This window comes from Mauremys reevesii, linkage group 4 (genome assembly GCF_016161935.1).
Source record: "Mauremys reevesii isolate NIE-2019 linkage group 4, ASM1616193v1, whole genome shotgun sequence".
NCBI lineage: Eukaryota > Metazoa > Chordata > Testudines > Geoemydidae > Mauremys > Mauremys reevesii.
Window position 1 is genome coordinate 129,315,112 of NC_052626.1, and position 26,775 is coordinate 129,341,886.

The window sequence follows — 26,775 nt, forward strand, 5'->3', positions numbered from 1 at the left end:
CTGCACTATGACCTGATAATCCTTTTCAGAGTCACTGCTTTCCAGGATCTGCTCCCCCATTCTGTAGTGTGGCCTGCATTTGTTGTTCCTAGATGTTACTTTACATCTGGCTGTAATAAACATTCTGTTGAATAGCCCAGCTTACTAAATGATACAGATTGCTCTGTAGGGCTGTCCTGTCCTCATTATTATTTACCACTGGGCCAGTCTTTGTGTTATCAGCACTGATTTTATATTGACTTCCAGATGGTTGATGAAAATGTTAAATGGTGTCAGGCCTAGTACTGATCCCTGAGGAACCCACTGGAAACAACTCTGTGGTGATTCCTCATTGACTACATATTGAGATCAGTTAGTTAGCCAGTTCTGATTCAATTTAACATATGCTTTATTGACATGGTATAGTGCTAACTATTGAATTGGAATGTCATGTGGTACTAAGTCCAATGCTTTATAAAAGTGTTATCACACCTATGCAATTACCTTTTATCAACCAAATTTGTAATCTCTTCCAACAAAACTGGCATTAATTATATTCCTGTTCTTTATTCTTTATCAAATGAATCCTAGATCAGCTTTTCCATTACTTAGCCTGTCCTAAATCCTGGGCAAACATCCACCTCAGGCAGTAGCATGACCATCTTTATTGCAGCACAGTGATAGGGGAAGACGAGACCTTAGTTAGGAACAAAAGGAAAACCCTCTTACCTATAATATCAGGAGATCTTGTCTTTTTACAGCAAAGCCTTGGTTTCTAAAGGTTTGTAGGAAACAGACACAAAGAGTAAACAGTGTCAAACTCTGTTGTATGTGTATCTACCTTGGAAAGATAAGGGGCTGGCTTGAAATCTGCCTAGTTTTGATCTGTGGTTGCAAAGGGTTGAATATGTCCAACCATATGTTAAAGTCAGTCAATTATTTTCTCCAACACAAATCTGCCAACTCAAATGGATTTTTTTGTGGTTATATTGAGACTTTTTTTCTCCCCCTAAGATTACAACCATCTCCCAAAGTAGAGTATAGTCAGTAAAGAAGAAGAGTTTCTTGTCCAGGGTAGGACAATTGGGTGTTAAGAGACTGGGTGTTAAGAGACTGAAATATGGCATAAGACACAGGGCTTGTAAACTGAAGGAGCAATAGAATCATTCCCATTACTTTGTTGTTGTTGCAACATTTCACTGAATAACTTAAAACAGAACACACACACACAACATCACATTGTCGTCTTGTATTTAGAATCCATCTGTTGTAGTTTTTTGTATGGGTGTATGGAACTGCAAAATGAAACTGACAAATCTATTTTCACTGTCCAATTTGAGTGGAATCCAGAAGTAAAAAAGCATCAAGGGAGAAATTAAATAAAACATTTTTTTACCATTTCAGTCTTGCCTGAAGTAACAGGTGAAGTTATTTGTTAAACATTTATTTTTTTAACTTGACCCATGTCCCTTTTAGAGTTAAAATATTTGCTTGCCTGAAAATGTCTCTGGAAATGAGCTGGGTAGAGAGGAGGTGTGAGACTAAGTGGAAGATTTTCTGCCAATAAGAATCTGAGATTGGTCCAAAAACATGAGTGATAAATGCTGTAATTGAGACAAAGGCAGGGACTAGGAAGCAACTGAGGTAGGACATTTCTTTATAGCATAGAGCTCATGGAATCCTCTCTGCTTTTTTACAGAAGTAAATGTAGCTCCCCTAATGTTCATGCTCTAATCCTGTCAGAGTGGAGAATCCAAAACCATGCAAGCTGCTGTTCTGCTACTTCACCAGTGATGTTCCTGCTAGTCTAGTGCTAGGCTTTTGGCAAAAAAAACCCTGCTGCTTGCTCTCTGTGTAGCCAAACTTATGTCTGTGTGATGTATATAGATATGGGGTGGAGAGTAAATGAGATGGCAAACTCTTCAAGTGTAGATTCAGCTTATACCTGAAAAAGTGTGCTTGCTTGTTTCCCTAAATAAGTAAGCTGTGCTGCCAAAAAAGCGTGCACACACCCCATTTTTTGGTTTGTCCAGTATAACTATGTGTACGTTAGGGCTTTTGCTGATAAAGAAATATTGCTAGGGAGGAATCACCGCCCAACTCACAATGCTATCTTAGCAAAACTTCTTAATATGGACTAGCCTAACTGTGACAGTACCTCACCATGTGGCCATGACAGTATTATTGCAACATACACAGTTTCCCCCTAGGGAAAGCATAGGGGGAAATCATTCTTCATCTTCCATGCTTTGGAAAAGGCTCTGTTCAGATGTCTGGACAAGACAGGGTAAGTGTGTAGATGCCTCAGACGGTGGGTCACAGTCTTAAGGGTGTAGGAGGGGCAGCATGCTTTTGTTGGGCAGTGTAATGGGTGGGCTGGAGCCGGGGGACAGTGCAGTTGATGAGACCCTGGCAGGGGTGAGGATTTGAGCTATGCCCCCCCCCACACACACACACACCTGGGGGCAATGGGTAGTGGGCCACCTGTGGGGGGATCAAGGTAGCTTGGTGGTGGGTGCTGCCACATAGGGTTGGTCCTGAGGTAGTCCTAGGTGCACGCTGCAGGGTGGGGGACGGTCCTTATGGGTGTCAGTGCGGGGTGGGGCGGTGGTCACTGGCTGGGAGAGGGGCAAACTCAGCTGGGCTCGCCCCCTCGGACCGGCAGAGGGCGCTGCTGCTTGGCTGTGCCCTCCCCTGCCCTCTCGCTGGTAGGCGGCGGCTAGAGACGGCGCTCAGCTGGGCGCCGCGGTGCTAGCCGGGATGCTGGCGGAGTCGGGGGAGGACTGTCAGGGAGATGGCAGGAGCCGGCTCAGCGGGCGGCAACGGCTGAGGGGCTGAGCCCCCCCGCGGCGCCGAGCGTGAGGAGCCGCCCCCGTCCGGACCCGGTATGGCCGGCATCATCAAGAAGCAGATCCTGAAACACCTGTCCAGGTGAGACACCGACCTGCCTTCGCCCAGCGAGGGGATCCCGCCTGCCCCCCCCCCCGCACACCGCGGGGACCCTGCCTGCCCCCCCCCCGCGTTCCCGCCCCAGCCCTGCCCCCTGGGGCCCTGCCCCCCCTCACCTTGCCCACATTTAGGGGGTGCCTCCCAGCTCGCTCCCCCGAGGACCCTTCACACACCCCGAGACCCCGCCCCGCAGTGCTCCTCTTCCCCCCCCCCTCCCTCATTGAGGGGGACACCACCCCCCACCCGTCTCTCCTGGGCCTCTTTGCCCAAAGCCCAAGGCTAGGCAACCTATGGCACGGGTGCCGAAGGTGGCAAGTGAGCTGATTTTCAGTGGCACTCACTGCCTGGGTCCTGGTCACTGGTCTGGGGTCTCTGCATTTTAATTTAATTTTAAATGAAGCTTCTTAAACATTTTTAAAAACGTATTTACTTTATATACAACAATAGTTTAGTTATATATTATAGACTCATAGAAAGAGACTTTCTTAAAAATGTTAAAATGTATTACTGGCACGTAAAACCTTAAATTAGAGTGAATAAATGAAGACTCGGCACACCACTCCTGAAAGGTTGCTGACCCCTGCCATAGCCGATCTCCCACCCCTGCTCCGGCACACAGCCCCAGAGAAGTGCGGGGTCTGGCTGCCCTCCACTAGGAGTAATAGGAAAGGGGGGAAAGCTCCCCTCCTTGGGAGCAAGTGGAGTGGTGAGTGCTTTTCACCTGTCTCCCCTCCAATTTACCCCTAGCCCCTCCTTCACCCCCATCTCCAGCAGTCGCTGCCCTCAGGTAGGAGGGGAGCCTGTGACAGGAGCACGTTCTGAAGCACCTGACCAGGTAAAGGGAGAGTCGCCATCGTCTCCCAGCTATCTTGTTTTTCCTTGTCTTGTTCCTCTTCTCCTACATGCTTCCTACCCTGCCCCATTTCTCTCCTTTTCTCCCTGTTCATTCCTTGCGGCTTGGTATTGACACCCCTACATAGGTAAGAGGGCCTTCCAGCCTCCCTCCTGCTGTGATTGCCTCACCAAAGTGCTCCTGTCCCATAAGTGATTCTGCCACTGGCTCAGGAATAAATTCTGTTCAGATGAGAGGGGATGCTACCTCTGTCCTGGTCCCCTCCTTTTCCCATTACCCTGCCTTTCCAGCACATTTTCTCCTCACCCTCCCATATATTGGCAAAAGGATAGATTCTGGGGCTGATATCACTGTTTCCTTTTCAGCCTTTCCCTTTCATCCTACCACCCCTCCTCTTTCTTGCACGTGCGCTCTCTCTCTCTCTCTCTCTCTCTCTCTGTATGTGTGTCTTCCTGTGGCATAGGGTTGGTTGGCAGGTTAGAAACGATTTAGTGGGAGTGAATGGAAAGTTAATGAGTTTCTCTGGGCATCACTGCTGCCCTCAGAGAAGGTGAAATGGAAGGAATGAAAGATCATTCATAGATGTCCCTCTGGCCTGCTTTCCAGTGCTTGCCTCCCTCAGTCTAGTTGGTTCAGTCCTATTATTTGTGTTAAAATAAAGCATAGAGGCCTAACCTCTGAGGAGATGTTAAATTAATTTGGTTTTTCCTTGTTATTTTTGGATTTGGTAATCCTCAAGTGTGAAAGGGGATGTGGGGAAGCTTTTTAAGTAAGAGGTTTGAGTAAGCGAAACTGATAGCCATTTTACTCACATATTCACTACCTAAGAAATGAATGGAAAGAAAGAGCAGGGATAAATGGTAATGAGGTGGTGGAGTTAGGGTCAGTGAATCCGGGGGAGAAAGGAGCAGAATATTGCATGCAACACGCAGTCTTAATAGACTGACAAAACACTAAGTGACTGATGAGGTTTTATATTAATGTCTCTAGTAATACATCAAACTTATATTAAGAGGAAGTAATATCTAGTGGTTAATGCACAGGACCTCTATTCCTGGGTTTCCCATTGACCTGCTGGGTGACCTTGGGTAAGTCACGTCTCTGCTTTGTGCCTCAGTTTCCCTATCTCTAAAATGGGGGGAATATTGACTTCCTTTGAAAAGTGCTTTATGATCTAGGGCGAAAAGAGCTATCTGAGCACTAGGTATTATTACTAACTGTGTGACCTTGGGCAAACCACTTCACCTCTAAAACGAGGTCAACACATACTCACTTCAAAGGGGTTGGTATAAGGCTTGGGAACCTTGCATAAAGTGGATGAAGGCAAATTATCACAGGGCACCTTTCACCTAAAGCTCTTAAAGCATAAACATGGGCAAGTATTTATCCTCATTTTACAGATGGAGAAACAGAGGCAAAGTGATTTACCCAAGGCTACATAATGTCAGTGGCAGAGCTAGGAAGGGACCCCAGGAGTACTGTCTCGCTATGCCCAGTTTTCTACCATGAACAGCTTAGGTACACTGAGGTTGGCAGACTTTGTATTTTTAGACTGAAGGTCATTTCTGGGACCTGCAAAAAACCTCTGCAAATGTTCAATGAGCATCTGTAAAGCATCTGTTTAAGGCTGTTCTGTGAGTCACTAATTGCTCTCCACCACACCTTTTATACCAACAAGAATGTAACACAGCCTGCTAGTAGACTTCTTAAGTTCATTAATTTAAATGATTTTCTGCTAGTCCTGGCAGCACACAACTTCCAAGCTTCCCACCTTCCCCTACCCCAAACCAGGGTGTTGTGTGCATTATGGTTTCAGCATTCTTGTCAGAAGGCACTGACCCATTGATAATGGGGAAAAGTGTATGAGAGTACACTGGACTAGTTAGTAATGGAGACCTCAATAAAGCTCATGTGTTTTCTATGCCAAAATTAAATGACATGTTTTCTGCCAGTACATAACGCTGTCATTTGCTTTATGTGCATAACTTTTTTTCCCTGGTATTTATGGGCCCCTTAATCTTTTGGCTCATTCTTGCCTCTTGGCCTCCTTACTGTACACTGCCAAACCCCCTTTTTAGTGACTTTTTTTGCTCATGGACACCCCTCCCCCCGTACTCTTCCTAATATAGTTATTTTACAGTCCTCAGCTTTGCCTTTTTCTAATCCTTTGTTGCAGTGCCTGGATTATGGGCAGATGATGTGAGCAGTGATCTTGGAGTCAGGAGGATTTCTGGGTTCTACTTCTGGTATTGTTACTGGCTTGGGGTGTTGTTTTGGACTAGTCATTCAGGCTCCGATTCTTCATGCTGTTCACTTCATTGGGGCGCTGTCCAAGTGAATTGAATAGCTTGCAGGATTTCAGCCTGAGTCACTATCTGTAAAATGGGTTTTCCTAATTTACCTAGGGATTGAGAAATGTAATGTGCTTTGAGCCTTCACAGTTTAAAGCTGCTGTAAAAAAAGCAGCATCACTATTACAATCTGCATTTTTAATATTGCTACTACAGTTTTCTTTCACATAAAATAACGCAACTCTTTATTCATGTGGGTCTCTCTTCTAACAATGTGTGTGTGCTCAAGAGACGCTTTGCTACTGAATCATTAAGCTCCCTTTATTTTCTGTTTTCAATTTTAATTTGAAATAATTTCTTGTTCCTTTTGGAGCCTCCTCAATTAAAGTTGTGTGTGTGTTTGTTCTCTCTGTCTGGGAATTCACAAGGAAGGGAAAACTGAGACTCCAAGGTCAGGGAAATCCAAGGGAGAGTTATACTGTATCAAATTATTCAGTAGCTGTTATTCAGAAGAAATGAAACACATGCACTTGCAATGGAATAACAATTATCACTTTGCAGAGATCTTCTGCAAAGGTGAGTTTTGTTGTGGATGACAGGGCACTGACCTCAGAATACATCTTAAAAAACTTTATTCATGTTGTGTTGTGTTTTAACACATTACTTTCCATTCCTAAAATGGAAAGAGTCTAAAATCTTGAATGTATTTTTCACCATTGGTGTTGTTTATCCTCTTGCACTATTTTTAGCTTGCAGAAGGAAAATAGTTTAGTTGGTTTCACTGTCTAGTTCTCCGGAATTGGCATGAGGCTGCTCTGGTTGGGTTGCAGACACAGTGGGAGAACGTTTACATTGGAATCAGAGATCCGAGATTGTGAGCTTTCTGGGGCAGGGATTGTCTGTGTATTTGTACAGTGCCTGGGAGCTAATCCCTGTTTGGGCTCCTTAGGCGCATACACGATAAAATACTTTTTTTAATTCAGTAATTTATAATAATTATTAATGGAAACACATCTCTTGATCTTAGCCTTTATAAAACCTTCATTTTGACACACCATGTGTTTTGAGTCTAAAGAGTGATCCCTTTAATGTTTTCCATTTCACTCAGCTTGGACAGTGAAACCAGACTAATCTCATTTGAATGCACTAGTAATACTTAGCATTCTTATAACTGAAGCAAGTGCTTGATCTTATTGCTTTACAAAGGTAGCTCAGTATTATCATCTCCATTTCACAAGTGGGGAAACTGAGGCACAGGGCAGTGAAGAGACTTGGTTAAGATTGCACTCTTGTTTGGGTTCACTACACTGCAGGGGTGAAGTCTTCAGAGAACTATTTTTGTTGAATTTCATGAGGAAAACTTCTGTCCACTCTTAGGGCAGGTCTGCACTAGAAGCGCTACATCAACACAGCTGCACTGATGCAGATGCACCACTGCAGCGTGTCAGGTGAAAAAGCTTTATGCCGATGGGAGAGCGTACTTGCATTGGCGTAATTACTCCACCTCCATGAGAGGTGGAAGCTATGTTGGCGGGAGACACTCTCCCACCAACGTAGCGCCAGTGAGAACAGAACTTAGGTAAATTGCGTTGCTTGGGGGTTTCTTTTTCACACCCCTGTGTGACGTAAATTAGATAGACTTAAGCGGTAGTGTAGACCTGCCCTTAGGTTTAACAAAGGCTTCCTAAAGCTTCATTTTATTACACACTTAAAAACCATACATGAGTATATATGGGTAATCTCTGCCCAGTAGATGGTGGGTCCCTGTGCCAAAGAACTCTTACTGTAATGGCATGAGTGGGTGTGATGCAAAATGGGAAGCGTAGTCACTGTTTCACAGGTTAGGGTAGGTTTTATGTGGTTTCTTAGGAGGCAAAGAGGGAGGCTGGCAAGCTTTGCCTGTTTCAAGTCAGGAGGGCAGTGTGAAAGAAGGTATTGATTGAGTCAGGAGTGGGCGAAGGAAACAAAGGGAGCTGTCAGTAGAGAAGCTGGAGTGGTGTCTTGGGAACAGGGTGGAGTGTGTAGGAGGAGAGGAGCACTGGTGTAGGCTGGTCAGGAGTTATGGAGAAGCTTCAGTTGTCTGTGGAAAGTGGGAGAAGCCAGTGCTGAAATTGACTGTGGTGAGAATAATGGGAAAATCAGCACCATCGCAGAGACAGCAGAGAGAACCAACTGTGTAGAGAACTGAATTAGCTTCTCCTTACTGTGTATGTGATAGTGGAACGGTGCTATTTATTGCGTCACCAAGTGGCCTTGGCAGCTGGCCTTAGTCGTTACAGATGTGGGTGATATGAACACACACGATTACATTGTGCTGTCACTTTTCTTGTCTCTGCTGAACCCACCATACTTGTGAGCAGGCGAAGGACTGACTCTGACAAGGACCCTTCTTTCCAGATCTCATAGAAAGTGCCAAAGCACAGTTCTTTTGTGCTCATGGGCATTTCTAACCCCCCCCTCCCCAACACACACACACCTCACATTTGGTTACTTGGCTCATACAGTTCCAACTATTCAATTGGAACACTGGTATGGACCTTGGTTTGGAGGGTTTTAATGGACCGTGTTTTCTCCTGAAGAGCAAGTCTGTGATACAGAGTGAGACTGAGAACACCTGGAATCATGGGAATCCATAGGTGAATGTGGCAATCTGATGACAAGGAGAAATGAATGTACTCTTAGAGTTCTGAGTGGTGTCTTCTAGTGGAATTCCTCACCCACAATTAGCTTGTGTTCAGTGTTATTCCTTTCCCTGGATTTGAAGGTTTCTGGATGAGAGAGACCTCTTTAGAGAATACAGTAGAATCTGAGTTACACACATCTCAGAAATGGAGGTTGTTTGTAACTCTGAAATGTTTGCAACTCTGAACAAAACATTATCATTGTTCTTTCAAAAGTTTACAACAGAACATTGACTTAATACAGCTTTGAAGCTTTTCTATCCAGAATAAAAATGCTGCTTTAACCATCTTAATTTAAATTAAACAAGCACAGAAAGTTTGCTTACCTTGTCAACTTTTTTTTGTAAACTTTCCCTTTATTTTTTTAGTAGTTTACGTTTAACACAGTACTGTATTGTATTGGCGCTTTTTTGGGGTCTCTTCTGCTGCCTGATTGCGTACTTCTGGTTCCAAATGAGATGTGTGGTTGATGGTGAGTTTGTAACTCTGGTTTTCGTAACACTGAGGTTCTGTTGTACAACCAACATGACAGAGGTTGAAGCCTAATTGTTAGCACTGGTGACTGGTGCGGTGTAAGGCTGCACAGTTAGTTTCACTGATTGCTCTGTAAATTTTATCACATTGTTCATACAGTTGGTAGTAGGGATAGGAAAAGATAGTTTGACAGAATTGTGTCTTACATAGCCTAATTTTAAAGCTTCCTTTCTGCAATATGGGTCTGTTTCATGTAAATCTTTTAGAAGAAGAGGAATTTTTCAAAAATTTTGGCAAATGATTCTGAAAACCAATTATTATATGTATGGGAATTAATACCAGTTGCAGGTCAAATTTAAGTTGGTATTTCAAACTTTTGATACTTCACATTTGTCAAGCATAGAATTTCGAAATTCTTTGATGGGGTGGCCTACATCTGAATATTGTCTCATGGACACTCCCCTCCCATTCACAGTTGTGCAGACCAAGTTCCCTCCCTCCCTCCCATCCTCCTGTCAAAATTGTGTTGACTCACCTCCTGTTTTGTTTGCAATCACATAACATCTCTGTGGCATTTACAGCAATAGCCTATGTGGAAAAGCAATATCAGGAAAGCATTTAACATATCTTTATCTTTTAAGCAATTTAGCAGCTGGAAATAAGGAGAAGTCAGCTTCATGGGACCAGTAAGCATTTCACAGACCCATCTGAAAGACTCTTATTTAGCACCTTCTACCTAGGGATCCCAAAGCACTTTACCAACATCGATGAATGCATCCTCTTCATCCCAATAACACATATCAGGATCTTCAACTAGGCTCTGGGAGGAGTTAATGTCTGGCCATGCAGATGTCCAGAATCCATCTAGCCCTCATCTCCATGTTACATATATAATACTAGAAAGTAACTGAGCAAGGAGGCATTCCTTGCACTAGTTCAACATCTTGCTACATAGTGTTTCAAGTTTCATTCAGAGGCTAAGATAGCAATGGTGTCAGAAAGACCCCTTTGCCTAAGGAGACTTATGATTCTCTAGAAAGCACTGAGAGAGGGGATAGAGCAAAGTGTAAGTCAGAAAAGTGGGATGTAGTCTCCATCAGGAATTAGTGGGGGAGGTTGTTTGGCTTGTATTAGGCAGGAGGTTAGAATAGATTATTATAATGGTCCCTGCTGGCCTGATGATCTCAGAATCATGTGTGGAATGGGGAAAATTCTATGGGTGTATGTGCTTCCTATTTTCATCAACACCCCCCGTTTCCTGTCTAAATGCATAATTCTGGAAATTACCATCTGCCCTCCTAAATTCCCCAGTAGGTTTACTTGCATATGTGATTTTTCACTTCTTGTCCTAATCTGTTATGCATTGTTGCTATGTGCTCGTAAGCAACTGCTGCATGCCACCCTCAGGTGGTTGCCTTTTGGTGGTGGTTGAAGTGACTACTGCATGTGTGGTTGGTAAAGTGCTTTGGGGTCCTTGAGGCTAAGAGGTGCAATGTAATTGCAAGATGTTATTTATTCGCCTTATAACCCTTTTAGTTTCTTTTAGTATCTTTTTCCCCCTCTGCCCATGCTTTAAGCTAACTGGAAACGCACTGCTTTAGTTTAATGGATCACAGTCCTTGGAATGGTCTGATACTGGTCATCTTATTTGGCCCCTTGAATTAATGGAAGGTGCTCACCAGAACAGCACCTCTGATTGGATTGAGCTAGATTTCAAACTGCACAGAGATGAAACTGCATTCTGCCCTTGGTTTAACCTGCAGATATTGAAATGCCTATTTCCTTGATTAGCTGTTTGTAGGAGAGTTATTTCCATATGGACTTTTGTTACCTGACACAATGCAGCTGGACAGCGACAGACTAAAAGCAAGCAGGACTTCTGCTGCAGAGAATTGGTAGTGGAACTTGTACAGCCTTTCACCTCTATAACCTGCTTGAAACCAATCCAGTTGAGTAGCGATTGAAAGTCCTTACCATTGTGTCGTCATCATGCAATGCTCTCTGTGAAATGAACTCTGGAGACTTGGTCCACTTATATAAATGAATGGGTCCATACCTCAAAATTGATCACTATTGGTATTATGTCCCTCTTTTTGATAGTCCCAGCAGAGAGGCTAATGACTGAATTGCCCATGTAGACTGAACTCCTAGGCCACTTATGTGCACTGTGGAGAGACCTTCAGTCTCTAGGGCTCCCAATCTAGCACCTCTTCCCAGAGCTAATTACACTAATAAAAATATACAAAGTAAACTGTTTTCTGCTACCGTAGCTCAGAAAGGAGCCTTGTTCTGTGAGCCTGAAGTTGTCTCTTTGCCTTTTGTATGGTACAATAACAGCTTCTCACCGCAGGCTTCTGGAGAAGACTTTAACCATGATGCATTGGGCTTTAAATATCTCACTTTGCCTGTAGTGCAGATTCATCCTGCACTGTCATACCACTGGAATTAAAGATAATGCTGTAACCCACAAGAAAGGCAGTCTCAGCTTCAGCACCTTTTATACCCTCCTACAGTATCTGAGGAATTTACCTCTCCTCATTAAGATGGGAACCACAACTTGCCTAAAATAGCTGTTACAGCTATGGGGAAGTGTGTAAAACCACAAAGCTTCCAGCAGTTAAAAATTGATGATAAATCATTAGTGGAATGGAAGTTTCCCTTCTGCAAAAGCATCACGTTACTGCTTTTTCAACATGCTGTGCTTCTGAACCAGCTGGTAAGGTGCCTTGTGCCCCAAATGAAACAGAACACATAAGTTACAATCAAAAGAAACATGACCTGAGCAATAAATCTTGAAGCAGAAGCCAGTGGAAAACCAAAAATATGTTCTGCAGCCCACCCTGAAACACTCTGCATCCACCCCACAACAGAGAATGGAAGCAGAGACGCAAATGTTTGGAGTTTTCTCTTTGAAGGATGCCGGTTTCTGTAAAGTAGCAGAGGACTCCAGAATCTGCAGCTTTTGTTGCAAAAACCCCTGCTTCCTGTCCCCTTGAGACAATACCTCAAGATGGTTAGCAGTTCTGCACCTGCTGATTTTAATGCTGTGACAAGGATGCAGGGCAATGGATGATCTCCTAAGAAGGCTGGTCTTGTGTTGTTTATCCATCTGACAGATGGGAATAATGCCTCTCTTCTTTTCAAGGAGTTAAGGAGATGATGTCTGGTAAACCTGGCCCATAGTGATGTGCTGTGTGGTTTTCGGGAAAGTCACTTCAGCTCTCTGCCTCAGTTTCCCCAGGTGTATAATAGGGATAATACTTACTTGCTTCATCCTAATGGTGAGAGAATTAACTCATTAACATTCATATATTGCTCTGAATATAGATTTAGAAACACTAGAGAATGGAAACATTTTCAGGTAGAGGGCGAAAACAGTTGAAAGCAAGGGTCTCTTCAGTCCCTTTCATAAGAGAGGGTCTCTTGTTAACCATATATTTCAACCCTCCACTCCCCAATACACTGTCACATTGATTCTAGCAATACTTCATTCTGAAGGAAGAGCTGTCAAGGTAACTGGTGAGCTGTGGACCTCAGTTTGAGAACCACTAGTTTATAGGCTTCAGTCTCTTAAATTTCTGCATACAGCAGAAATACATGCAGGACTGTGGATGCAGAGCTTTTAGGGATATCCTTTGGTAACTACTTCTGTTACAGTGTTGGTGGCTTTGAGTCCTGTTTCCCCCCCCATATATTGATTAATTCTTCATGCAAATATAGACCCCAGATCACATGCTGGGGAAAGTAACAGCTAGCTGCTACTTTCTTGTGGTCAGTGGGTGGGGGACGAGTGTACGCATGACAGGGCATGCTTTCTTCCGGATAAAGTTATCTTTAAAATCGGTCGTCCATCAAAAGAGCTAAACTGACAATTCTGCAAAGCAGGTATCTACAGCTTGGCTCTTGATGGTCTCAAACCACTTCCACCTAAATCACAAAGCCTCGTAGAGGAACGTGCACTCTCTCTGGCAAGTTAGAAGGAGACTTATTGTGAGAGAGAATAATTTGGACTTTTACAATGCAGGAGGCAGGAACTCCTGGCTTCAGTTCCCAGCTCTGACACTGACTTATAGTGCGGCTTTGTACAAGTCACTAATGTTCCTTATACCCCTGCTTATTTCCCCCCAAATGACTAATATTTACCAACTATTTGTATGATTGTATTAATAGTTGGCACTTACCACAAAATACTTCATACAGGACGAAGTGTATGGTATGTATATATGCATGTACAGTGGTGCTTTACTAATAGTGACTAATTATAAGCCTACCGGCCTCCTTGTGTGATAGGTACTGCCCCTATTTTACAGATGAGAACACAAAGCAACCATGAGGTGAGGGAAGTTGTTCAAAGTCACAGAGCTAGGTTGGAATTCAGTAATCCTGATTCCCATTCCCTGCTCTTGTAGTATTTTGCCTGGACTTGTTCTTCTGCCCTCACTTCCCACACAACCGTTGTATTGACTCTAAATTACACAATAGCCTTTAATTTCCAGTGGGTGGAAATAAATTGCAAGGGGAATCAGACTGCAAAATAAAGAGTCGCTCAAAATCTTGGAGACGGGGCTTCCAATTACCATAAAGGAGCAAAGGTGGTGTAAAATTCCCCAGCTTATGCCCTGCTTTCTAGTTGTCTTTGCTTGTGTGCTATTATTTGCTTGGGGTTTAGTCTTGGGAAAAACCCTGGCAACTGAACAAGCTTTGCATTCCAAACTTCAGGACGTGGAATGGTTGGCATTTAAAGACTATCGAGCTTCCAACTGATGGACTCAAAATAGCAAAACAGCTGCTCAACAAGTGCATGTGTCAACCCTGGCAAGACTCCCTCTTTTTTCAGATTAATTTGTGGCCTGGTGAGGAAGGAGTTTGCTGTGTGTTTTGTACAGCGTGTGCTTGAGCTGGAGCCTCCATAAAGTTCCAGCATACGCAGCCCTGTTCCTACCCAGGAGGAGAGATGTTCTAAAAGGGACTAAGTGAGTGGATGTATGCGTGGGGGAGACGCATTCTGTGGTAGGTGAACATACCAGGTTACATTGTACAATGGTTCTGTCTTTTCCCCAGTGTGTTTGGAAACCATAGTTTCTTTCATAGGTTGAACTTTGAACTGGATTTTCAATTTCTTTTGGTTTTAGTCGTCATCTTGCAGTCCAACAGTCACAGCAGTGAATAGCTCTAGTGATATTCCTGGAGTTCGGAGTACTAACTGCTGAATGGATTTTGGCAGGGTAGGCGAACATTCCACAATGCAGGTGAAGCTGAATAATTTGCCTTGGAGAGTTTGGTGTCTCAGCTTTTATTTAAGTTAGATGAATGTGGTGCCCATGAAACAGAGACTGATAACTCTGATAACCAAGAGCCAGTTGTGGTGCAGCCAGGTCTGGTGTTAAAGCATCCTTCACACAGATTGGTCAGTGTACTGTAATCCTGCCCTGCTGCAATGCACCTGCTAATCCAGTGCTGAATGCTGAGCAGAGACCATCAGCTGTGGATAAACCAGGGTGAGTCACCAGGCTTGCTGCACTGTGACCTAAGGGCTTGTCTACATAGAAAGTTTTACCAGTTATACTGGTGAAGTTACACTAATGTAATTCTACCGTATAATTCCCTGGGTGGACACTCCTGTTGGAGTTTGAGGGTTTTTTGTTTTTTGTTTTTTTTCTGGTTTAGTTTAATCCCTTCCAAAGAGACATAAGCTAAACAAACAAACAGGCATTCTTAAACCAGAAAAAGTGTGCCCACCAAGGGAGTTTTATCAGTATTACTCTAGTGATTCAGATTAACACCGTACCTTAGGCTGGTATAACTTTTCTGTGTACACAAGGCACTAGTCAAATGTGTAGGCAGATGAAAAGGGAGCGTGTTTACTTACTGCATCACCTAGCTCCCTGCTGTGACCTAAGAGCCAGAACAATCTGTCTAGTGTAACCACAGAAATCATAAAAATATAGGACTTGAAGGGACCTTAATAGGTCATCTAGTCCAGTCCTCTGCACTGAGGCAGGACTAAGTATTATCTAGACCCGTATTTCCCAAACTTGGGATGCTGCTGTTTAGGGAAAGCCCCTGGCAGTCCGGGCTGGTTTCTTTACCTGCTGTGTCTGCAGGTCCGGCCGATTGCGGCTCCCACTGGCCGCGGTTCGCTGCCCCAGGCCAATGGGAGCTGCGGGATACGGCGGCCTGGAGCAGCGAACCGCGGCCAGTGGAAGCCGCGATCAGCCGGACCTGTGGATGCGGCAGGTAAACAAACCGGCCCGGCTTGCCAGGGGCTTTCCCTAAACAAGTGGCATCCCAAGTTTGGGAAACATTGATCTAGACCATCCCTGCTATGTGTTTGTCTAACCCATTCTTAAAAACTTCCAATAAAGGAAATTCCAAAACTCTCTAGGTAATTTGTTCCAGTGCTCAACTATCTTACAGTAAGGAAGTTTTTCCTAATGTCTAAGCTAAATCTCCCTGTGATGGGATCCCTGGGGTGCAGCTTGGGACCATGGGACCACTGTGCCCCCTTAACTCTCCAGCCTGGTCTCTCTCTCTCAATGCTTTGCTAGTGACAAGCAGCAAACCCCTCCAGGCGCTGTGATTGCTCAGCACAACAGCGTATGGAGCCCCACACCCAGCCAGATTGCGTGAATGCTCCCAGAGCCAAATCCCCGCAGCTCCCAGCCTTGTACCTCAGGGATATACTGTCTTGCACTGCTCAAGACCCTTTCTTGAGCAATGCAATTTTATTAATTGGTTCACCACTTCATCAATGGAAGTGGATATACACCAGCCTTTGTAAACCATTGATAACTACTCTGAGTATGTTTTTCCAACCAGTTGTGCACCCATCTTATAGTAGGCTTTTCTAGGCTATATTTCCCTATTTTGTTTATGAGAAGGTCATGTGAGCCAGTAGCAAGAGCCTTCCTTATAGTCAAGATATATCAGTTCTACTGCTTTTCCCCCTATCCACGGGGCTTGTTACCTTGTCAAAAAAGGATATTAGGTTGGTTTGACATGATTTGTTCTTGACAAATCCATGTGAACTGTTACTTACTACCATATGATTTCTAGGTGCTTACAAATTAATTTGTTCGATTATTTGCTCCATTATCTTTCCAGGTACCTAAGTTAAGCGGACTGATCTATAATTGCCTGGGTTGTTCTTATTCCTCTTTTTATAGATAGGTACTATATTTGCCCTTTTCCGGTCCTCTGGGATCTCTCCTGTCCTCCATGAGTTGTCAGAGATAATCACTAATGGCTCAGAGAAGACATCTAACTTGTCTAAGTAATTCTTATCCTGTTCTTTTCCTATTTAGCTTCAGATCCAACCCCACTGATGTTCATTATGTTAGTTGTCTGATCACTGCTAACTGAAACAAAAAAAGGCATTTATCACTTTGGCCATTGCTGTGTTTTCTGTTCTTGTCTTTCCCTCCTCATTGACTAATGGGCTAACCTGGTCTTTTGTCTTTATCTTGCTTCTAATGTACTTGTAAAATGTTTTCTTGTTACTGTTTATGCCCCTAGCTAGTTTAACCTTGTGTTGTGCCTTGGCCTTTTTAATTTTGTCCCTACACGTTTGTGCTGTTTTTTTTAATATTAATTTTTCATAATTTGACCTAGTTTCCACTTTCTGTATGACTCTCTTGCGTTTCAGGTCGTAAGATCTCCCGGTTAGCCCAACGTGGTCTCTTAGTACACTTCTTGTCTTTCCTATGCATTGGGATAGTTTGCTCTTGTGCCCTTAATAGTGGTTCTTTAAAAAACTACCAACTCTCCTGAACTATTTTTTTCTCTTACACTTTCTTCTCATGGGATCTTACCTACCAATTCTCTTAGTTTGCTAAAAGTCTGCCTTCTTGAAGTCCATTGTCTTTATTCTGCGGTTTTCCCTCCAACCATTCCTTAGAATCATGACCTCTCTTATTTCATGATCACTTTCACCCATGCTGCCTTCCACCTTCAAATTCTTAACCAGTTCCTCCCTGTATGTCAAAGTCAAATCTAGAACAGCCTCACCTCTAGTTGATTTCTCCACCTTCTGCAACAAAAAGTTGTCTCCTGGGCATTCCAAGAACTTGTTGGATAATCTGTGCCCTGCTGTATTATTTTTCCAGCAGATGTCTAGGTAGTTGAAGTCTCCCATCACCACCAAGTCTTGTGCTTTGCATAATTTTGTTAATTGTTTTAAAAAAACCTCACATCTCTGGGTACTCTCTAAAACCAAGGCTCTGAAACCCAAACTTTCTTTAATTTCTGTGAATAAAAGAGGGAGTGGAGTATCTCTCTAAGCGCAGTCACTTTGGAACTTATTACAGACACTAACAGTCCTAGAGCCCTATTTCCTCCACTGGAGTTAATCATAGCAGAATCCTCTGACTGGAGACTGCATCATGAATCAGGGTAGAGATTCCCCATGCTTCCAGAACTGTAGGCAAGAAACCCAACTCCTGTCACGCAATTGAGTGGAGTATGGAGAAGAGGTGACACTTCCTGAAAGCATCTTAGGTCTGGTCTACACTACGAGTTTATCTCGAATTTAGTAGCGTTAAATCGAATTAACCCTGCACTCGTCCACACAACGAAGCCCTTTACTTCGCTATAAAGGGCTCTTAAAATCGATTTCTGTATTCCTCCCTGCCGAGGAGAGTAGCGCTGAAATCGACATTGCCATTTTGAATTAGGGTTAGCGTGGCCGCAATTCGACGGTATTGGCCTCCGGGAGCTATCCCACAGTGCACCATTGTGACCGCCCTGGACAGCATTCTGAACTCGGATGCACTGGCCAGGTAGACAGGAAAAGCCCCACGAACTTCTGAATTTTATTTCCTGTTTGCCCAGTGTGGAGTGCTGATCAGCACAGGTGACCATGCAGTCCCAGAATCAAAAAAGAGCTCCAGCATGGACCATACGGGAGATACTTAATCTGATCTCTGTATGGGGAGATGAATCTGTTCTATCAGAACTCCATTCCAAAAGACGAAATGCCAAAACATTTGAAAAAATCTCCAAGGCATGATGGACAGAGGCCACAACAGGGACTCAACACTGTGCTGCGTGAAACTTAAGGAGCTGAGACAAGCGTACCAGAAAGCAAATGGACGCTCACGGAGGGAGGGGTGACTGACAACTGTAGCTATCCTACAGTTCCCGCACTCTCCGAAAAGCATTTGAATTCTGGGCTGAGCTCCCAAAGCCTGAAGGGTCAAAAACATTGTTGTGGGTGGTTCAGGGTATATGTCGTCAGCTCCCCCTCTCCCTCATGAAAGCAAAGGGAAAAAAACCATTTCTTGCCTTTTTTCAATGTCACCGTATGTCTACTGGATGCTGCTGGCAGATGCGGTGCTGCAGTGCTACACAGCAGCATCCCCTTGCCTTGTGGATGGCAGACGGTACAGTAGGACTGATCTCCATTGTTATCGTCCCGTGGATGCTCCTGGCTGGCCTTGGTGAGGTTGGCCGGGGGTGCCTGGGCAAAAATGGAAATGACTCCAGGTCATTCTCTTCTTTAAGTTTTGTGTAATGGAGATTCAGTCCTGCCTGGAATATCAATCCAGCTGGAGGCTTCTGCCTCAGGCTGCTCTCCCAGTCAGCAGCACCGCACGGTCGCGCCTACCCCAGCCTACCCCTTGCTACCAGGGCTCACAATCAGATACTTAGACCTCTACATTTTGTTGCAAATAAAAAAATCAAGCTGCCGTTTAGAACTGTCCCCCAACATACATATCCTGGGACGTTTTGTATTTTACCAATGTCAACCAAAGGCCCACACACAAATGGAGATTCAGCCCTGCCTGTGCTTCTATCCTAGTGCTTATCACGGATTCCCATTTTCAGCTATAGGCTGAGCAAGTGCAGAATGGTGGTTCACTCTACTTCGCTGTAAGCCAACCGCCCTCCCCTCCCCCCTTTGATCTCTGCTTGCAGAGGCAATAAAGTCAGTGTTGTTTCTTATTCATGCATTCTTTATTACTTCATCACAGAAATGGGGGGGGATAACTGCCATGGTAGCCCAGGAAGGTGGGGGAGGAGGGAAGCAACAGGTGGGATTGTTACTGGGGCACCCCCTAGAATGGCATGCAGCTCATCCTTTCTGTGAGATGTCTGGGACTCTGACCCAGAGCGTCCGTTTGCCTCTCTGGTTCTTTAGTAGGCTTGCCTGATATTCTAGGCAGGACTGACTCTCCATTAGACAAAACTTAAAAAAAGAGAATGAGCTGGGGAGTCATTCCCATTTTTGCCCAGGCGCCCCCAACCGACCTCACTGAGGCCGGCCAGGAGCACCCATGACAGCAGCAGATGGTACAGTATGGCTGATAACCGTCTTTGCTAACTTGCAAAGGCAAGGGGATGCTGCTGTGTAGCACTGCAGTACAGCGTCTGTCAGCAGCATCCAGTAGACATACGGTGACAGTGAAAAAAGGCTGAATGGGCTCCATGGTTGCCATGCTATGGTGTCTGCCCGGGCAATCCAGGGAAAAAGGGCGCGAAATGATTGTCTGCTGTTGCTTTCACGGAGGGAGAATTGACTGATGACATTTACCCATAACCACCCGTGACAAATTTTTGGCCCCATCAGGCATTGGGATCTCAACCCAGAATTCGAATGGGCGGGGGAGACTGCGGGAACTATGGGATAGCTATGGGATAGCTACCCACAGTGCAACGCTCTGGAAGTCGACACTAGCCTCGATACATGGACGCACACTGCCGAATTAATGTGCTTAGTGTGGCTGCGTGCACTCGACTTTATACAATCTGTTTCCAAAAATCGATTTCTGTAAAATCGGAATAATCCCATAGTGTAAACATTGCCTTATACATGTCCAAATTAAATGTAAAAGTAACTTGCTTATCCTTGTGGAGTAGCATGCACTAAGCACAGGACTAGCAGCCAGGAGCTCCTGGGTCATTTACCTAGCACTGACACTCACTCTTTGTATGTCACTTTACCTTTCTCTTTTTTTCTTCATCTGTAAAATATTACTAGCCTGCCTGTCTGGGGTGCTGTGGATTAGTTAATGGTTTGTAAGTGAATATCACTGTGGAAGTGATAAGTATTATTAATAACTTGGTGCTTTCCATTTTCCAAAGAACTAATTGATCTAATACTAATTGGTTTCATTTAATTCTAAATAGATTGATTAATTAGGTTAATGTGATACCGACTACAGTAATGTAAGTATTATCATTAGATATCCAATACTAATTAGCTGAATCTAATACTAATTAAGCATATTTCTCTTCCTTGTGCTCAGCCTGAAATCTCTAACTCTTGCATTGAGTGATACCAGGTGTTTTTAGTGGACAGATTGCTGCAATGTTGTGCTGAAAGCCTGAGTTAGTAAAATGGTTTCTCTGCTCTGAATTGTGGTGTTAGTTCTTCCTCTTGTGTATTGTAGTGCCTTTCAAGTTACTGCTTTCCCCCTCTTCAAAGGAGTTTTGGCTTCTGGCCTAGTTTTATTCCTTCCGAAACTAAGGTTAGTTCCCCACTCAGACACTCTCCCAAATTCATTGTATTTATTATATCTGAAGCTTCTGCTTCTGTTTTCCCGGAAAGTTTGTCTGTGTTTTACAATTATTGATGTTTTCCTCTACCAGCGATGAACCTTCTTGCCAAGTGAGTGTGATTCTTGGCTCTAGAGATAATGAGACTTAATATGAGGGAAATGTCGTATGTGTGAGAGATGTGGTCGTGAAAGAGTCTCCCCAGAGAAGTGTGGAAATCCCATTGTGTGGCACAAAGCATGACTAGACAAGACGCTGGGGAATATGCTATGTAGGGTATAATCCCACATTGTCCAGGGCATGACTGGATATGACTAAATTAATTTCTTCCATTTCTAACTTCTACTATTCTCTATTCTGTCTGCTTATATAAGTGTTTAAATACTGTGTTTGTGTTTCAAATTAAGGAAGGAACTCTCGGTCCCTTCTCATAAGCTCACCACTGTTAACAGAAGAGCCTTTTCTTCTGCATCTCCTAACATCAAAAGCAGCTTCCCTTCAGCTCTCAGTCTCTCCATCTCTTTTCAGATCTCAGCTGAAAATTTACCCTGTTCCTTCTGTTATTCACACTTCAATATCTTCTCCATCTGCTACTCTGTAACAGTAGTAAGTGTTGTGGGTAATAATTATATACATCTGCCAATATATTATCCTATTCTGTAGCTATCTAAATTAAAATCAGGGGCATCTGTCATACAATGTGTAACTAATCACTGGTCACATTTACCCATAGTTACAAAACTATTAATAGAAATAGAAATATTTAGATGTAGATGCTAGCTTCATATGATAGTTATAGAATAGCAGTGGGAGAAGAAATTGAGATGAGAGGAGACTAGAGAGATAGCAAGTGTATTTTCAGATGGAGAATGCTCTTGCACCAGCAGTGTCAAGATAATGGGAAGGGACCAAGAGCTGATGAGCAAAAGGAGATCAGAATTATGCTTTAAGACATCCCATCCCGATACTTTTTATCTAGTCCTTCCTACCTGCAGGGGAAATATTTGCTCAATTGTAGACAGTGCTACACCTGCAGGACAGTTACAAATGAGGATATTGATTTCTACATGTGTTAATGCTATAAGCTGGCTTCAGGCCAGCAATCAACTTTGGCTAAACTTTCTCTTGCAATAAGTAGGTTTGACATCTAGATGTACAAGGAGATTAATTGGATACTAGCTCTCTGAGTAATGAAATCCCCACCTTTGATATCCTTTTAAAGTTAATGATGGAAGAGCGAGGTTGATGCTCCTGTTTTTTTTCCCTGCCAAAAACCAGACAAAAGACTCTCTAAAGCAAATGAAAGCTAAAACATCAGGAGTTCAGAAACCACCAAAGATAATTTTTTCCCTAAAGAACTGTGCTCTTACAGCCCACATCCAAGTAAACCACTGTAGCTTAAACAGGATTTTAAACCATATAGGCAGTGTTTTAACTGTTACCTTATCCTGCTAGTTTATCTTTAAAAACAGCTGCTCCTACAGGCCTCTTTCCTCCTCCACTTCAGGGCTTGGCATTGGGGTGTGGGAAAATCATACCTAGAATATGGCAACCAGTTCTGGCACATGACTACCAAAAACATGCTGCTGATTCAGAGACAATTCAGAAAACATGGAGGTGTAAATGCTAAGAAAGGAGAGAGATTATTTAGGGTGGTCTGTGGGAGTATAATTAGGAGCAATGGGATGAAAGAGAAAATGTTGCTAACAGTGGCATCTGTTCATTCTCACAAAGCCTTGTTGGAAGCCCCAGTACTTGAATTGGTTAAAGCTGGATTAGACAAAGCACTAGAAAATAGATTGTAGGGAACAGTTCTACATAGGTCACTGGGGCACGGACAAGACTAGACATCTATCTCTAGCTACTATGATCCGATGTCTCTGTTTCCTATTGCTATGGCTAAGAAGACAATCAGAGTCTTTAGCCATTTGAAAGTTTTCTGTGGATACTGTGGACTGTGGTAGTGAGTTTTAGCCAGTACCCCGTGTGATGTTGCACTCCATATGATTTTATGAAAATATGCTAATGAGTGTGAATATAATGTAATTGGAATGTGCTTCATGCAAAATGTCTCTTGTAAGGTATTACAAAGCTTATAATCTACTGAGTATGGTCATCCTAATTTGTATAAATGTATCATTCTTGTATGTGAAACTAGAAATATGAAATACAACTCTGAGATCCTATTGTAATTATGCAAAGTGTGGGCCATTAATGGTGGCTTGGAATTTTGATGGCTCTCATTAACCTGGACAATTGACTGTAGATGGCTCTGTTTACTTGCTAGGCTTCCTGTGAGTCAGGCGGGGAAGAATGAAGGCTTGGGGGTCTCACAGGACATGTAACCATGTCACCTGTTACTGTAATCTATCTTAAACCTGGGGCGTTTCCATTTAGAAGAAGGGGTGGGGACCCAAAAAGACAAAAGATTCCTGCCTTGTGCCAAAGCTATATAAGGGGGTAGAACAGAACAAAGGGGGCTGCAGTCATGAGAAATCCCCTAGCTACCACCTGAGCTGGAACAAGGACTGTACCCGGGGAAAGGATTGGGCCCAGACTAGAAAGGAGTCTAGTCTGTGAAAGAAGCTTATTGGAACATCTCTGAGGGTGAGATTTTATCTGTAACCAGTTTCTTAATGTATTAGGCTTAGACTTGCGTGTTTTTATTTTATTTTGCTTGGTAACTTACTTTGTTCTGTCATTACTTGGAACCACTTAAATCCTACTTTTTATATTTAATAAAATAACTTTTTACTTATTAATTAACCCAGAGCAAGTAACTAATTCCTGAGAGGAGCAAACAGCTGTGCATATCTCTCTATCAGTGTTATAGAGGGCGGACAATTTGAGTTTACCCTGTATAAGCTTTATACAGAGCAAAATGGATTTATTTGGGGTTTGGACCCCGTTGAGAACTGGGTATCTGGGTGCTGGAGACAGGTACACTTCTTAAGCTGTTTTCAGTTAAGCCTGCAGCTTTTGGGGGATGTGATTCAGACCTGGGTCTGTTTGCAGCAGGCTAGCTTGTCTGGCTCAACAAGACAAGGCACTGAAGTCACAAGCTGCCAGGGAAAACGGGCTCAGAGGTAGTCCCAGCACATCAGGTGGTAGTCCCAAGCGGGTTTCTGTGACCCAAACCGTCACACCCTGCAAATCAAATTTGGACTTGTCTTGACTAGGTGATGTTTGAGAGGATGTAATGGTATCGGTCACTGAGAGAGAGAGAGAGAGAGAGAGAGTGAGTATATGTGTGTATGAGTTGCTCTTGCTGATCCTGTTCCTGGCAGGCCCAAGAAGAGTGTTGTTCTTTGAATGTACTGGCTAATGCTGCATGTTCTCTATTAAAGAGCTTTGGAAACAGAGAAATGGAAATAGTCCATGTAGCCAATTTTCTTAACAGCCACAAACTATTTCCATTCACTTTTATCCAAGCCAGCAATGCATGCTGCCAAAAATCGTACTGCCATTCAGCATGAATGGAGAGAGTCTGCCAGCAAACTTTGTTTAAAATCCTATCCACAGTCATTGGACCTTTCTTCCGCTGAGACTGATCAAAGCATTTCCTTTGAAGCTGCTGGGAAGACTAGTCATCTTTCTGAATTCCCTGCGGCTGTACTGCCATGCACCACCCTGGTTATGACATTTTGAATTTGAAAATTATTTCATCTGAGGATCTCAAAGCCCTTTGCAAAGAATTACTTTATCCTTGAGTATCAGAAGGGTAGCCGTGTTAGTCTGGATCTGTATCCGATGAAGTAGGTATTCACCCACGAAAGCTCATGCTCCTATATGTCTGTTTACCCTTGAGACAGCCCTGTGAGGTAGGTATAGTAACTTCGTTTTACAGATGAGCAAACTGATGCATAGAGAAGTGATTTGCCCCGTGCTGGTGCTGGTAATAGAACCCAGGAGTTCTGACTGGAAATCCCCTGCTCCTCTAGACTGCACAGTTATATTTTGGTTTGTTACTGTGACATAATCTTATGCTATCTCTTAAGCAGTCTGAGATCTTTCCCTCCAAAGACAGGCACAATATTTGGAATAGTGGTTTTTTTTTAATTGCTGCATGGGGAATCCTCAGGTGTTCTCAGCTGCAGCAATCTGAAGATTGACTTAGATCCCCCCCATCTGCCCCGCTCTGCCTTCCACCTACATTGATGTAATAGCTCTCACTTGCCGCTTGAACACTTGAAAGGTTTATTGTGCATTGTGAACTACGGAGCTGGCCACTGTGTATGGGGATATTGCAGGCTCTCCAGTCCTTCTGGTGCCAGGTAAAGCGCTATCTCCAGCTCATAAAGTTGTAGGGATCAGCTTGTTGGGGGATACTTGCTACATTCTCCGATTGGCCTGCTCCGAACCTTAGAAACCAGTGTGAGGGCACTTGGTCTCATTGGGTACATCTACATGGCAAACAGAAACCCATGGCAGTGAGTCTCAGAGCCCAGGCCTACAGATTTAGGCTCATGCTACTGCCCTTAAAATAGCTGTGTAGACTTTGGGGCTTGGGCTGTGAAACCCTCCCTAAGCTTCAGAGCCCAAGCTCCAGTCCAAACTCGAATATCTACACAACTATATTTAATGCCATAGCACGAGCCCCAAGAGCCCATGTCTGTCGCAGTGGACTTGGTGCCAGGGGTTTCTGCTTGCCATGTTAGACATACCCAGTGAGCTGAGGGTGCCTTAGATTTGCTTCAAAACTCCACTTTCTTTACATGGCAGTATGAGGTTTGGCTAAAGACATCATACTGACCTACCCTCTGTTCATGTAACTGTTTACGTTTCTTCCTTGTTCCTAAATCTTCCCCAAGCCCCCTTCCACAGGCACTGTAAATTAAAGTTTCATGTTCATTTTGGCTGCTAACAGGGACTGTTCCGTAGAATCTTGCAGCATTGACTCCGATCATCTTCATATCAGTTCAGCAGGACTCCTTGTGGCCCCTACACTTGTATTAAAAACCTGCTTTGTATTCATCTGGCTTTATTTAATATCTCTCTACATCAGTGAGTCAGTTTGAAGATTTCAGCTCTGCCTCTGGCTGAGATGCTAATGATTGTCCAATAAATGTATTCTGTCTCTGCAATATTCCGATACAAACAACACTGCTGCATTAATGTACCAGTTGAGAGCAGCATGTCTCAACAGAGGAAGTATGCTAAGGACCTGAAGTCGGGAGAGCTGGTTTTCTGTTCCTTGCACCTTCCTGGGCCTCAGCCTCCCCATCTATGAGTCTATTTGATTTATTAGATGTACAATGTCAAGTTAATGTCTGCAAAGTGCTCTTGGCATCCTACTGGTATACATTGTTCTCTCTGACCACTCACAGAGGATATGACTCTGCTGCGGCTCTCAGTTAGAGGACTTGATCTATTAGCTCAAGCCATAGAGACTCATGCTTTATCTCTGGAGATCCCAGGCTCAGTCCCCAATGAGGAACCAGACGATAGGCATCATGCTTTGAGATCTTTAGTTCTCTTTGTTTACAGATATGTAAGATATCATTGTTTATGCTCCTCCAATGAACCTGTCACCTGTAGAATATCACACACACTGGAATATGTAATTTTACACACACCAGATTTTGCCATATAGTAATTGAGAACTGTGTTGATTTTAGCTGCCTTCTCATGTGTGTTTTAGGGTTGCCTCTGGTTTAATGAGGAAATATTTGTCTAAAGTAAACATGCTGTCCTTTCTGTGTGAGCCTGAGACAATGACAGGTGTGTTATGCTGTCATGTGATGGGAGACAAACAGTTTGATATACTAGCTTGTTAGGTCTGAAAAGGAGAGAACTTACGTGGCAGGTTAAAGTCTATAGACGTCTCATACTGCAATCCTCCCCTGCAGAAATCATTACTGCAGAGAATGGTGTGGAAACACAAGCAGCAGGCAAGCTCACAGCTGCTCAAGTCCCAGCCTCTCCTACGAGGAGGAGTGTTTGGCTGCAGTGAAATGCATAACTGCTTCTCTCCTCACTTCAGATTCTGCCCTGGCACAATGTTCACTCGGATAAATACATTGTTCTGGAGGAAATTCTGGACTGGCTGATA

General features: G+C 43.7%; 1 protein-coding gene across 1 annotated transcript in view; it reads left to right on the forward strand.

Annotated features, from left to right (window-relative positions):
* The first annotated feature begins 2,756 nt into the window (after positions 1–2,756).
* UHRF1BP1 (UHRF1 binding protein 1) overlaps positions 2,757–26,775 on the forward strand; it is a 59,721-nt gene continuing 35,702 nt past the window's right edge. Inside the window, exon 1 of the mRNA XM_039536206.1 lies at positions 2,757–2,910. Within this exon, the coding sequence (XP_039392140.1) occupies positions 2,867–2,910 (44 nt within the window). The 5' untranslated portion in view covers positions 2,757–2,866. The remainder of the gene's footprint in view (positions 2,911–26,775) is intronic.